This window comes from Monodelphis domestica, chromosome 3 (genome assembly GCF_027887165.1).
Source record: "Monodelphis domestica isolate mMonDom1 chromosome 3, mMonDom1.pri, whole genome shotgun sequence".
NCBI classification, from domain to species: domain Eukaryota; kingdom Metazoa; phylum Chordata; class Mammalia; order Didelphimorphia; family Didelphidae; genus Monodelphis; species Monodelphis domestica.
The window spans coordinates 69,981,654-69,995,210 of NC_077229.1; the positions used below are offsets into that span (position 1 = coordinate 69,981,654).

Sequence of the window (13,557 nt, forward strand, 5' to 3'; positions counted from 1 at the left end):
TAATGAATGCTAGAGGGGATGTGACAAAGTAGGGACATTAATCCATTGCTGGTGGAGTTGTGAACAGATCCAATCATTCTGGAGGGCAATTTGGAACTATGCCCAAAGGGCGACAAAAGAATATCTACCCTTTCATCCAGCCATAGCACTGCTGGGTCTGTACCCCAAAGAGATAATGGACAAGAACACTTGTACAAAAATATTCATAGCTGCACTCTTTGTGGTGGCCAAAAACGGGAAAACGAGGAGATTCCCATCAATTGGGGAATGGCTGAGCAAATTGTGGTATATGTTGGTGATGAAATACTATTGTGCTAAAAGGAATAATAAAGTGGAGGAGTTCCATGGAGACTGGAACAACCTCCAGGAAGTGATGCAGAGCAAGAGGAGCAGAACCAGGAGAACATTGTACACAGAGACTAATACATTGTGGTATAATCGAACGTAATGGACTTCTCCATTAGTGGTGGTGTAATGTCCCTGAACAATTTGCATGGATCTAGGAGAAAAAAAAACACCATAAGCAGAGGATAAATTGTGGGAGTAGAAACACCGAGGAAAAGCAACTGCCTGAATACAGATGTTGAGGGGACATGACAGAGGACTCTAAATGAACACTCTAATGCAAATATTATCAACATAGCAATGGGTTCAAATCAAGAAAACATGTAATGCCCAGTGGATTTACGCGTCGGCTATGGGGGGTGGGGTGGAGGAAAAGAAAATGATCTATGTCTTTAATGAATAATGCTTGGAAATGATCAAATAAAATATTTAAAAAAAAGAATAGGAAACAGATGTCTCTGTTTTTGCACCTAAAATACAATAACCCAGAAAATCCCAAATGAAAGAAAATACAGGAAAGTAGATAGGGGCATGGTTTATTTTCTGTGTTTGGTGTAATAAAAGGGTATTGAGAAATAATGAATCTTTGAGAGAACATTAAGGTCAGAATCAGAATGGAAATTTAGCAGGAGGAGGGGAAAGTAGCATGAGGATAGAGGAAAGAGCTTGGGATTCTGTTGTGCTCCTCATCATTGAGTAGACTGTCTCTTTCAAGGGAGGAGGAAAAGCCCAGCTTAGTGAAATGCTCTTTTTGCATCCCAGTAAACCTTCTCTTGGTCTCTGAATGAACTTCTAACATTTCTCTTGTGTGTGTACAGGCAACTCACTCCAGTTTCTGAGCCATTCTTCAAAGGTCTGGAAAAAAAATGTTGATGGTGACACAGAAACATAGCAAGAATAATGACAGGAACCCCAGATACAAAGACATAGAAACTGAATAGCCTTCAGGCTGTGGGAAAGGCCTTTGGTTTGCCTGAAGTATGGCTGAATTGCTTCCATTATGTCTATAAATGAGAGCTTAGTTTAAACCAAGATCCCCACTGGATTGAATATTTATCTTAGAAAATTTGTTCTAAACCATACCCCCAAAACAGGAATGAATTTCCTGAGAATACAAGGGTAAGGGGAGATTCACAACAAAGCAGACTTTTTGGGGTATGAGGAAGGGATTGGGCAGACTCACTGCTGCAGGGTTCTTTTGGTGAAGTTGAACTTGTCAGATCCAGAAAGATGCATATCTTCTGTGTACAGCACCTCGGGAATGGTGGTGAAAGCCTGGAAGCTTAAACTAGCAGCTGTGGCCAAAAAGGGAGAGGAATACCAATACTTCAATCCTGGATATCCAGTCAGCACACCCACTAACACCCTGTGTTTGATTGTTCTTTCAGCATTCCATTCCCTCTCCACCTACCCCAGCCCTAGAATGAAAACCTCACATCCTAGACCTGCTGATGCATCCCATAAAGCAGCCTTGCCCAGTCTTCCAATTTCCCCCTTGCTCTATGTCTCTTGAGCTCTAATCCCAGAGTAAAGCATGGCACGATTTCCAGGATATAACCCAGAGATCCAGTGTCTTTGAACCTGTTGTGCTTGAGAAAGCTGTTGGTGCTGGGGATGGAGCTGGAGGGGATGTGACTAAAGGGGACGTGGTTAGCACAGAAGCTATTGGAAAAACAGTTGTAATGAAAGATAGTTAATAGCATCAGCTCTGAATGTTATAAGATGGAAAACTAGCTATGAGACAGGGAGACAAGATATCTCTTGGCTTGGACGGTATTAAAATTGTAAGGAATGTCAGAGGCCATCTTGTCTGTTTGCTATCTGAGGAAAACAAACCCCTCCACAATGATCTCAACAAATGAACGTTCACCAATGCTTTATGGTCCTCAGTGAAGGAGCAGCCACTACTCCTCGAGGCAGCCTATTCCACTTTGGGACAGCACTTACTGTTAGGATGTTTTTCCTAATCTCAAGCCATAATTTACATATTTACAATTTAGATTTCTTGTTCTGGGACATAATGAGAAGCCTAATCTCTGTTCCATGTGACAGCCCTACAAAAGCTTGGAAGCAGTTATCATGTCTTCCTTTAGTCTTTTCTATAAGTTAAACAACACTAACTCCTTCACATCATATGACCATGAGGTTCCTCACCAGACTCCTTTGCCTTGGTGCTGAACATGATTTGGAAATCCTAAGTCAAAGGGGGCAGGATCAGTCCTGTGCTCCCCCGCCCCTGACACTACAGGGACCTGGGGGTGAAGGATCCTTGTGGCAAAAACCCATCAGGGCAGGGAATTCCTACCTAAATCAGCTATAGTTTCCTTATTGTTCAAATAGGAACAGAGGGATTTATTCCAAATTCCCACAGAGAACATCCTTCAATGGTAGAAACTAATTTTTCAAAACTTAAATCTCTGGTCTTTATGACTTAGGGCTTCTAGATGATATGCAACCTCAGCTCTGCCCTTTCCTTGTTTGGAAAGTGCCTATTTCTTAGAAAGACATCACCTCTGAAAGGCCTGGGGCCCATTCTTCTTTTAAACAGCATATATTTTGCCCACTTTCCATTTGGGACTAGGCCCCCAGAGGTGCCACATTCATAGCCCACATTGAGGCCCACAAAGTCCTCTGTGTGGCAGAATAAGAATAAAATACAATTGGGAGATATTTAACAAGATAAAGGGATTACAGTAGCTAACATAGGTAATGCTAATCTGTAGTTTTTTAGCCAATATGAAATGCACAGGAATCTGTATCTAGTTTGACCCCACTGCCAGAACACAGAATCAACCTCTCTTCCTTACCTTGGGAGCCTCCAGGCTCTGTGGCCCACAGGGGACAACCAGGTGCTACTGCTGGGTCTGGTGCTAAAACCGGAAAAAAAGGAAAATGTTTCAAGATGGGCAGAAATTTCTTGTACCTAAAAGCAGAGAACTCAGAGCAGTTGTGGATGCTCTGTACAAACTCAGGGCCCTATAGGAGAGGAATTCAATATGCACTAGTTCACCAAATGATTTAATCCATGGGATCCAGTGCCTTTGCTGGATGCCCAAGCTCCTGTGAGGAAGGTTGGCATAAGAAAAGGAGCTGAGGTGCCTGGTCTATGACTGACAGAAATACTTCCAACCTGTGAATCCTCCTCCTTATCCTCCTCCTCCTCTTCTGTTCCATAGTGCTGAGGTGAGCTTGTGACTTGCCAGTATCCTTGATCTCTATCATGCTCCCTTAAGTAAAGATCTAGCCATGTCATGCACTTATTCAGTTAGCTCCAGTGGTTCTCTATCACCTCTAGAATCAAATAGAAGACATTCTGGAGCAAGATGGGCTCTCAAAGTCTATCAAGTCCAACATCCTCATGTTATAGAAGAGGAAATGGAGACCTAGAGAGTTCCCATGACTTGCCTATGGCCACAGTGGTCATAAATGTCAGAGGCAGGATTTGATCCCAGATTTGCTGACTCCAGAATCATTTTTGCACCCTTAGCAACTTGGCCCTAAACGACCACCTTTTGCCTTGTGATGCCCTATTCTCCTTCCCACACCCTATGGTCTAGCCAAACAAGACTCTCTCTGTTCCTCACATAGGGTACTATATTTCTCATCTCCATTGTTTTTCATTGACCCCAACTCATGCCTAGAATGCACTGCTCCTCACCTCTTCAATAGAATCTCTCTTTCTTCCTTCAAGACCACCTTGCAAGGGATTCCTTTCTGATTATTACCAACTGCTAACACTCTTCCATCAACCTTGAATTGACTTTTGAATTTGGGCTACATAAGTGTGTGTATCATACACACCCATCAATGCTCATATAGATGTCATCCCTCACAATAAAATGTGAATGCTTTTAGAGAAAGGATTGCTTCCTTTCATTTTGACTCTACACCCCCATCACCTGACAGAGTAGCTGATACATAGTTGGAGCTTAACACATGTTTGTTGAGTAATTTACTGACTTTGAAGATAGTTTATCTTGTCATCTCCATCCAATTTATAGTAAAAGAAGAGGAAATATTAGAGCAAAAGGCCATGGCTCTGAGGCAAGAGGGTCTAGAAAGATCTGGAGTCCCCTTTCCTTAACTGGAGTCTTTTCTTCACAGAATCACCAAAATGTACAATTTCAAAGCTGTAAGGCTGCTCAAAACAAATGTGGCTGAAGAACATCCTAGAAAAGTGGTCATTTAACATCCATTAAAAGGCTTCCTGCTGTGTCCGAAGTCTTTCTCACTGCTTCCCCAAAGCTGCGAAGGCCACTTCTTGGATTCCTTCCTCATCACTTCTGAAGGATGTCATTCAGGATCAGGGGCTTGGATAATAAGGTCTTTGACTAGCTCACACAGTCACATTGGGGCCTAACTCCAGTTGTCAAATAGGGGAATGAACCCAGGATTCAAATGAGTATGAACATACTTATTAACACTGCGTAGGACTGGACTTCATTCATTATAACCCGGAATCCAAAAAGTGGACAACATGGGAGAGTGAGCCCAACGTGGCAAAAGAGAAAAGTAAAGTTCGGGGTGAATGACCCAATGAAACAGAATCCCATTTGTTGGACCTGGTCACTTGGGAGACAGATCTGTTCCGTGGAGGAGAGACCTCTTTGAAATGCTATGAGAGAATAGGAAGCTTTCAGCATGGGAAAAAGAGAATGAGACAAAGAGACACTAAGTGTATGAAACAATCCACTCTTTTTCTGCTCCGATCTTTAGGAAACTACATGCTCTCCTTATTCTCCTGGCTTAATAGGAAGGTTAGGGTCATAAATATAGAGCTGAAATAGACCTCAGTGGCTGTTTAATACAATTCCTTCCTTCTCCAGATGAGGAAAACTGGGGCTCAAAGAGAATGAGAGGCTTGAAATTAAGGAGAGCAGAGTAAATTGGGTGCTGGATTTGGGAGTTTGGAAGACCTGAGTTTGAACTTTGCCTCCTGTACTTGCTAGCTGAAATTAATGTCTCTCGGTCTCAGTTTCCTCATATGGAAAATTCAGAAATCAATAACACCCACCTCCCAGGGTTTTATTGAGGATCAAATGAAATAACATATTAAATAATATATGAATGGTATTATTGTCATTATCACCAGGAAATCCAATCAGTCTTGAAGATGAAGGGTAAAATGAAGTAACTATTCCCTTTCCAATAGAGACACTCACGCATTTTGGTGGGGGCCACGGCCAAATGATTGTAACCTACAGAGAAAGAGAAAGAGATGCACCATGTGAGGAAAGACAAAAATCTGAGGAGAGAAATCTGGGGCCATTAGGATTAGGCAATCAGGTAATAAAACTATCAGGGCTGGTGCTAGAAGGAAGAAGAAAGGGTCCAGATCAGGAGTCTGTTGCACTTCAAGCAGAACATAAATTTCCACTCCAACAAAGGTCTCCTTGATTGCTTCATTTCCAGATATGGGATGGCTCATTATATCTCAGGGAAAAGATAACTTCTTCCCAGGAAGAAGCATGGAAAAGTCTGGGTCATAACATCATAGAAAATTAGGTAAGCAAAAACAAAGAAATATGGGTCTAAGAATAGAGAGGGGATAGGGGAAAGATGGCCGAGCCAAATGAAATTAGGAAATAATACAAAGAAGTTAATTTGTAGGCATGGTCTACTTACCAGTGAAGGAACATTTATGGAACTATTACTATATGCAAAGGTGTTGGGCTAGGTCACTAAATACTCCAATGGAAATTGATGCTTAAAATACTGAACTACGGGGTGGACAACAGGCCATCCCTTAGGTCAGTCTGTCCCTTCCCTTTTTCAGAGAATGATATGAATCATATTGGGAGAAAGATAAACTATTTCCTCTGCCAGGGCAGGGGAAGATAGAGAAGTCAAGTTGCCGAGAGAGAGACAGAGAGAGAGAGAGAGAGAGAGAGAGAGAGAGAGAGAGAGAGAGAGAGAGAGAGAGAGAGAGAGAGAGAGAGAGAGAGAGAGAGAGAGAGAGAGAGAGAGAGAGAGAGAGAGAGAGAGAGAGAGAGAGAGAGAGAGAGAGAAAGAAGGAGGGAGAGAGGGAGGGAGGAAGAGGGAGGGAGAGAATACACTTGCTGAGTCAGGGTTGTTCGTCTTATTTCATTAGGTACCCTGCTTCTGTAGTGGGTTTATATTATAGTGGGGAGAGGAAGAGACAGAGAAAATTTTGGGCAGGATGGCTATTTCCTGAAAATGAAGGAGATATCTCAAGGAGCATATCCTGAATGGGGATACTTACCATTGAGGTAGAGGCTATCCTTCTCTAATGTGTAGGGGCCCAGCCTGGTGATGCTCCAGGTCAGATAGCTCAACTCGCAGTAAATTTTTTCTCTATCTAGGACAGGGCTGGCAGGATCTCTCCGATGGATGCAAGTGAAATGAACTAGGGTTGCTCTTCCCTCCTTCATAGGCCTGGGAAAGGAGAAAAAGGGTCACTGGAAGCCTTTTGAAAGAGGGTCTGAGAAGCTTGGTAACAACTTCTGAAATATGGACAGCCACCCCCATGAAGTCTGAAGCAAACACTGAAATGGTAATGATGGTGAAATGGGGCAACAGCCATAGGTCGCACTGGATCTACTTTAGAGAATTTGGGGGGAACTGCCAAAATTTCAAGTCTGAATTCACTATATCGATAAGGGGATGTGGATAAATTCATTTAAGGCCTGGAAAGTCTGCCTGTCCACTAAAGGCTGAGGTCATCTTTCTAGAGGCCACCAATGTATACATGCTTGAGGGCAAGGCCAGTGACTCCCAGAGCTCTCACCTCAGTAAGGTCAATTTGCTTGCAAAATCCTGAGAGCCAAGGCTGCTCTTTTCAAACAAGGAACTGAGCTAGAAAGGAGAGAAGGAAATGGGACTTGTAGATCAACTCCCAATACCCAGGCTAAAGAAGGCAGCTGAGTAAAAGGATGGGAGAGGATCATGTCTTACCAGGCGCTGCAGCACTCTCTCAGTGGAGATGAATATGCTGGAGCCCCTTTCCCCCATGTCTGCTGTGTACCTCATGTTGGTGATGGTGAACTTCAGTGTGAAAGGCTCAAAGTTGGGACCTCCAGCTGCAAAAAAGAGGAGAGAGCTCTGTCTGAGATGTTGCCTGTGCATCATTCAACACATTCAGCAACCACCATTAGGTGTTGTCCTTCGGGAGAAAATGAAGTTTTCTGGCCCTCTTAACACATCCATGAGGGAACCACAAATCTCCAAGACTTTGCACACCCTTTCTAGTCTCCCAGCATCATGACCAAACACAGACTACTGTATAGGAAGGACAGATATCTCCCATGCCTGAGCTTCAGATGTGTAATCCAAAAGGATAATATCTGTAAAGTACTTTGAGAACCTTAAAATCCTAGATAAAAGATAGACAATGATGATCATCATCATCATCACCATCATTAAGGACACCTAGCTGAAACTCCAATTTCTTCTTCAAAGGAAAACTGAGCAGAATCTGTTCACTAATGAATCCTTCATGAAATCTCTAGCCATAAATCAGAGGAATATCTCTTGCAATGCAATGCAGAAGAAAGAATATTGGATTTGGAGAAAGGAGATCTGGGTTCCAAACCCAGCCGTCCTGCTTCCTACCTATATGACCTTGAGCCTCTGTTCCTTTCTGGACATTAGTGTCCTCAACTGTCAAATGAGACCAGGAATTGGACTAGATGATCTGAAAGTCTCCTACCAGCTCTAAATCTGTGATCTGAACATCTCTTATCTCTGTCTCACAGTTAAGGGCAGCAAGAGTTTCCAAAGAATGAATGAAAACAGAGGCAGACCATACCTGTGGAAATTGGCAGTGGTGGGGGCCAGCTGGGTGGCTCAGTAAATTGAGAGCCCCGTCTAAAGACAAGCGGTCCTAGGTTCAAATCTGGTCTTGGACACTTCCTAGCATTGTGACCTTGGGCTAATCACTTAACCTCCATTGCCTAGCCTTTACTACTTAGTGATAATACATAGTATTGGTTCTAAGACAGAAGCTAAAAGTTAAAAAAAAAAGGAAAAAGAAATTGACAGTGGAGTTGGAGTCAGAGTTGTTAGTGCCACAGCTCAAGAGAAATCGGATATTTAACAATTGTGGACCAAATACCCATGTGACATGGAAGGTTTGAGTGTATAAGACACAGGTAAAACTGACTCCATTGGGGCTTGGCCACTGAGTCAACTGGGAAAGACTGAAGTGTAGGAGTCAGAAGACATGATGTCTTCCTCTCTCTTTTACACTGCTGGTTCATCCTCTTCTTCCTAGAATGCTATCAGAACAGGGTCAGGACAGACAAGTGGTGTTCTTTGTTTGTTCCCAGAATGAAAATACTCACCACTTGTGGAGGAGGAAAGATTCATCTGATAGCTGTATCCTGCAGAGAGAGAGAGAGAGAGGGAGGGAGGGAGAGAACAGCCTTGAATGCAAGGAACTGAGATTTCAAGAAAGGATTAAAGAGAAAAAGAGAGAGCATCTGAAGCCCAATAATTTGGAAAAATATGGGTCACTGGCTAAGAGAGATGATTCACAAAGTACCGATATTCCTTATTTTTCCAATTGTGGTTCCAATATATTATAGGATTGGCATAAGAAATTAAGAGGGGATTTGGGGGAGTATTGTGGAAGCTGCAGATAGCACAAGAAGGTAAGCAGATGACACAGAAAAAGTCAAGAAACTCATAAACACATAAAATATATTATATATGGTATAATATCAATATTTTATCTTTTAATGTTTCAATATACACAATTTATATTTTAATGTTAAAATACATCAAAAGTTAAAATTTGTGAAAAGTATGAGGAAGGCAGTAGATGAAACACAAAGGCTGAAAATGTAGGGATATATTTTCACTACTTTTCATTTTCATTAATTAATTTTCCATGAATACAGATAAGGCCACGTAAACACCATATAAAAGAAAAAGGGGAAATTGGACATCTTCTCTGGTACAAACAGAGGACCAAAAATTTTGCACAGATTTTTCAGATCACAGCGTGTTGTGCCTCTAACCACTGCAATGTGAAAGGGATTCCCGGAGTTTCTAGGTCAGGAGGCTATCCACCCACCGAGGGTCCTATTTCTGGGGTCTGATACCGGCTCCCCCTCACACTCTAAAAAACTCATAGGAAAACACTTTCTATCAGACCAGGTAAAACCATAGAGGCAAAGCTGCACCCTCAGAGGCATAGAAAGTTTTTTCAATAGGTGAGGGCTTAACAGGAATGGAAGGAAGCAAGCGAGGGAGGTCAAGGAGCTGCCTATGTCCTGGTCAGAGCTGGCTACTCACCATCGAGATAGAGGCTCTTATTGTCCAGGGTATAGGCACCCAGCCTGGTGATACCTTGGGTCTGATTGCTCAGCTCCCAGTAAATCTTCTTCCTGTCCAGGCTAGGGGTGGTGGGAGTTTTCCAGTGGCCACACAGGAATTCGGTTGCTGTCCCATTCTGTACGGGCCTGGGAAAGGACACATTGGAGGTAACTGTGAAGGATCTAGCAAACGTAGGCATGCCAAAGACAGCTGCAGTGAGAAGGCACCATGAATGCTCTGCAAAGTCATCCATTTCTTTGTAGAGTTCTAACTTATTGTCAAAAAAGTGGGAGGCCAGACCTGCCATTTTATTGATCTCAGGAGCTGGAGCAGAGGAGGGGGCAGATTTGTCTTGACTAATACAGAGCAGCATCTTCTCTGAAACGTATAGCCTCACACTACCATTACTGGGGACTATGAAATGATTTGCCCAGGATCATATAACCAGTAGGTCACCCAGGTGGGAATCAAACCCTGCTCTTCATGTCTCTTTTTTCAAAAGCCCTTTTCTTCTCTCTTAGAATTGCTACTTAGAATTAGAAGTGGTACTTAAATAAAGTGCCACTTCCAAGGCAGAATAGAGACAAGGGCTAAGAAACTGGGGTGAAGTGACTTGCCCAGGGTCATACAGCTGGGAAGTTGAGGGCCAGATTTGAACCTCCCATCTCTGGACCTGGCTTTCCAAAGCTACCCATGGTCTCTTGACCCTTGAGGTCTGTTCTCTAACCCACTATACCATGCTGCCTCTGAAAGCTTAACAGTGAATGAGATCTACACTGCAACTATTTACCTTTAAATTATCTTTTCAACACATAATACAACTTTTCAATCACTTCTTCTAAAGAGTCCTACACCAGGATTCTGTGTCAGCTATGTGACCCTGGGCAAGTCACTTAACTCCAGTTGCAGAGTCCTTACCAAAATCTTCTGATTTGCAACCAATATTTAGTAGTCATTCCAAGACAGAAAGGAAAGGGGATTTTTGGTTGTTAGTAGCTTTCTCTCCTCTCTGGTAATAAATGAAAATTCCTTAGCCTGACCTTTAAAATCCATGACGAGCTGGCTTCCCTTGCCAAACTGGTGTTCATATTATACACTTGACATTCTAATCAAATTAGGCAATTAAATGTTCTTGCATCTCAGAATTCATTCCCCTTTCTTCAGGATTTTGCTTACAATGACCATTCCTCATGGGATATTTTTGCTGTTGTTGGTCAGTTCTTTCAGTCATGTCTGACTCTTCATGATGCCATCTGAGGCCTTCTTGTAAAAGATGCTGGAATGGTTTGCCATTTCCTTTTCCAGCACATTTTATATATTTATATATGGGGAAATTGAGACACAGGAGTTAAGTGACTTGTCCAAGGTCACATACCTTGAAAGGTCTGAGGACAGATTTGAACTTGTCATCTACCTGAAGCCTGGTCTGGCATTCCATCCACCACTGTACCAACTAGCTGCCTCTTGAAATACTTTGTTTCCTTCAAGTAAGTGAGTTCAAATGCCACCAAGGGAAAACCTTTACCAGATCTCCCAGTCATCAGTGTTCTCTCCCTCCTCAGACTCCCATGTGTACACATTGTACCTCCTTTATCCCAACAGAACATAAACTCCTCGATGTCAGAGAGTGTTTTGTTTTTCTATTTCCAGTAGCTAGCAGTCTACTTAGCACCTGATGTGTAGCTGCTAAATGCTTCTTGAACTAAAGAGAGGTCAGATCGCCTCTGTAGCCTTCTTGGCTTTGTGGGGAAGAAGTGGCCCTGGGGCCAGTGCAGGGGAAAGGACTGCTCCACACATCTTCTGAGTCCCTGACCACCTGGCCCCATCTCACCTCAGCATGGTCAGCCTGCATCCAGAATAGTCAGAGCCAAGGCTACTGTTTTCAAGCAAGGGGCTGAGCTATAAAGGAAAAGAGAGAATGAGTGAGCACCTGGACAGACAGGGGTTTCAGTCCCAGGGAGGAGCAAGGTAGGAGAGGAAATGGGAAATCTCACCAGGTGCTCTAGGACTCTTTCAGTGGCGTTGACCTTTTGGGAACCTGGCCGTCCCATGTCTGCTGTGCAGAGCAAGTTGGTGATTGTGAAGTTCAGGGTAAAAGACTCCAGGCTAAACCTGCCAGATGCTGTATGGGAAGGAGAGAAACCTTCATGGTTGAGAGTTGGGTATAGAGGATCATGGGATTGTCAGTTTAGATCTGGAATGGCACATCTAACCCCTTGATCTTACAGGTGAGGAAACTGAAGTCCAGGGAGGATTCAGGGATGTGCCCAAGGTCCCATAGCTAGTGTCAAAGGAGAAATTTCAAACTAGATCTTACAGATGGTTATTTTTTCTTTTTGACTTTTAGATGGATGCCCTATTCACTGAAACATTCTGACATCCATCAGCTTACCCAGGGACACCCAATGAAGGTTGGCTTATTCTTTACTGGAAGGAAAACACCAAACTGACTCCCAATGATGCATCTATAAGAAGAGCTCTTTCACTTCCCCACTCCCACCTCCACCACAATTTTGCTCTACAACTCCCACCTCCTCATCTTAGAGTCAGCTTCCCAAGGGAACAATTCAATTAAGACTACCCAAGAAACAGGTCAGAAATATGTGATGGTACCTGAGGAATTGGTCAGTAGTGAAGGAGCTGAGGAAATTCTTGAAGGGATTGTGGTCTGGATAGGAGCTGAAGGGTAGAGAATCAAGAATGAAAACCTTGGAAAAGCTATTTGAATGTCACAGAAAAATTATGTTTGAATATGGAATATGGGGGAAAGGATTCTTGCTGGGCTTGGTAAATAAGTAGTCCATGGAATGTGAGGATTAAAATTCTGAGGGACCACAGGCCATCCCTTGGGTCCTTCTATCCCTTCCCTTTCAAAAAAAAAAAAACAGAGTAAATAGGATTGGTAGGAGTATCAATTGTTTCTTCTTCCAGGTCACAGGAAGATAGATAGAGACATGAAGTTGATGAATACTTACTAGAGGTGGAAGATTGTAAGTCATGGTTATAACCTAGAGAAAGCAAGAAATGAGAAGACAAACAGACAGTCAGAGACAGAGAGGGTTCTGATTTAATTGATTCACCTGGTTTCTTTGGGTCCCCTGCTTCTCTGCTGTGCTTACCTTACAGTGGGCAGAGGAAAATGGAGCAAGAATTTGGGCAGAATGTCTATTTTCCAAACAGGGACAAAATCAAGGAGAAGATTCAAGAGTCATGTCCTGAGTGGGCTTACTCACCATTGAGGTAGAGACTGTCCCTGTCGAGTGTATAGGGCCCCAGTCTAGTGATGCCCCCAGTCTGATTGCTGAATTCCCAGTAAACCCTCTCTCTATCCAGGAAGGGACCAGTGGAATCACTCTGATAGAAGCAGATGACACCTACTTCAGTCACTGTCAGATTCTTCAGAGGTCTGGAAAAAGATGCATTGATAGGATCCTTAAAATGATGGAGAATGATTCCATAGGAGACCACTGATGGCCCAGTGCATAAAGCTTTGGGATTAGAATCACAAAAACCTGAGTTCAAATTCAGCACACAGCACTTAATAACCAGGCAGATCTAGTGAGTCACTTAACATTTGATTAACTCAGTTTTCCCATCTGCAAAATGGGGATACTATTAGTACCTTTCTTACAGGGTGGTTGAAATTTGTTCAAATTTGATCAAATGAAAAACTCTTGATGAAAGTGTATACCATTGTATGTGAATGTAGATGCTTATTCCCTCCCTCCTTTAGGCAATTCATATTTTTAGTTATTCATTGAGTGGGTGACTTGTGCTCTGTAAACTCAAGCTTGCAAATATGTGTTTCTGCTCATTTTGTACTAGCTGACATGTTCTAATTTTGGTTTTGGCTCACTAACCCTTTTTGTTAACCCTGCCCTATTTCTTTGGAATGAGGTCATCTAGCTGGATCTGCCTATCTACACTCAGAAC

General features: G+C 42.8%; 2 protein-coding genes across 2 annotated transcripts in view; both read right to left on the reverse strand.

The window, feature by feature from the left end:
• The window catches only part of LOC107651981 (mucin-16-like), a 286,116-nt gene that overhangs the window by 249,168 nt on the left and 23,391 nt on the right, over positions 1-13,557 (reverse strand). Inside the window, exons 8-11 of the mRNA XM_056820613.1 lie at positions 12,858-13,030; positions 12,600-12,632; positions 12,238-12,303; positions 11,663-11,746 (exon numbers count right to left, since the gene is read on the reverse strand). Coding sequence (XP_056676591.1) covers positions 11,663-11,746; positions 12,238-12,303; positions 12,600-12,632; positions 12,858-13,030 — 356 coding nt within the window. The remainder of the gene's footprint in view (positions 1-11,662; positions 11,747-12,237; positions 12,304-12,599; positions 12,633-12,857; positions 13,031-13,557) is intronic.
• LOC103103462 (mucin-16-like) lies at positions 866-11,551 on the reverse strand. The gene is made up of 10 exons (XM_056820657.1): positions 11,456-11,551; positions 9,604-9,770; positions 8,649-8,687; positions 7,261-7,385; positions 7,094-7,161; positions 6,569-6,741; positions 5,508-5,543; positions 3,153-3,215; positions 1,529-1,640; positions 866-1,200 (listed from the first exon to the last, which is right to left on the reverse strand). The coding sequence occupies exons 1-10, from the start codon at positions 11,461-11,463 to the stop codon at positions 1,080-1,082; spliced, it is 912 nt and encodes a 303-aa protein (XP_056676635.1). The 5' UTR covers positions 11,464-11,551; the 3' UTR covers positions 866-1,079.

What these genes read in the sequence shown, in the direction of transcription:
- LOC103103462 (XM_056820657.1), bottom strand. An exon ending in CGTGGCCCCCACCAAAATGC is followed by an intron (nt 3,216 to 5,507) that starts GTGAGTGTCTCT and finishes TTCCGGTTTTAG; the next exon opens with CACCAGACCCAGCAGTAGCA. An exon ending in ACCAAAAGAACCCTGCAGCA is followed by an intron (nt 1,201 to 1,528) that starts GTGAGTCTGCCC and finishes TTTTTTTTCCAG; the next exon opens with ACCTTTGAAGAATGGCTCAG.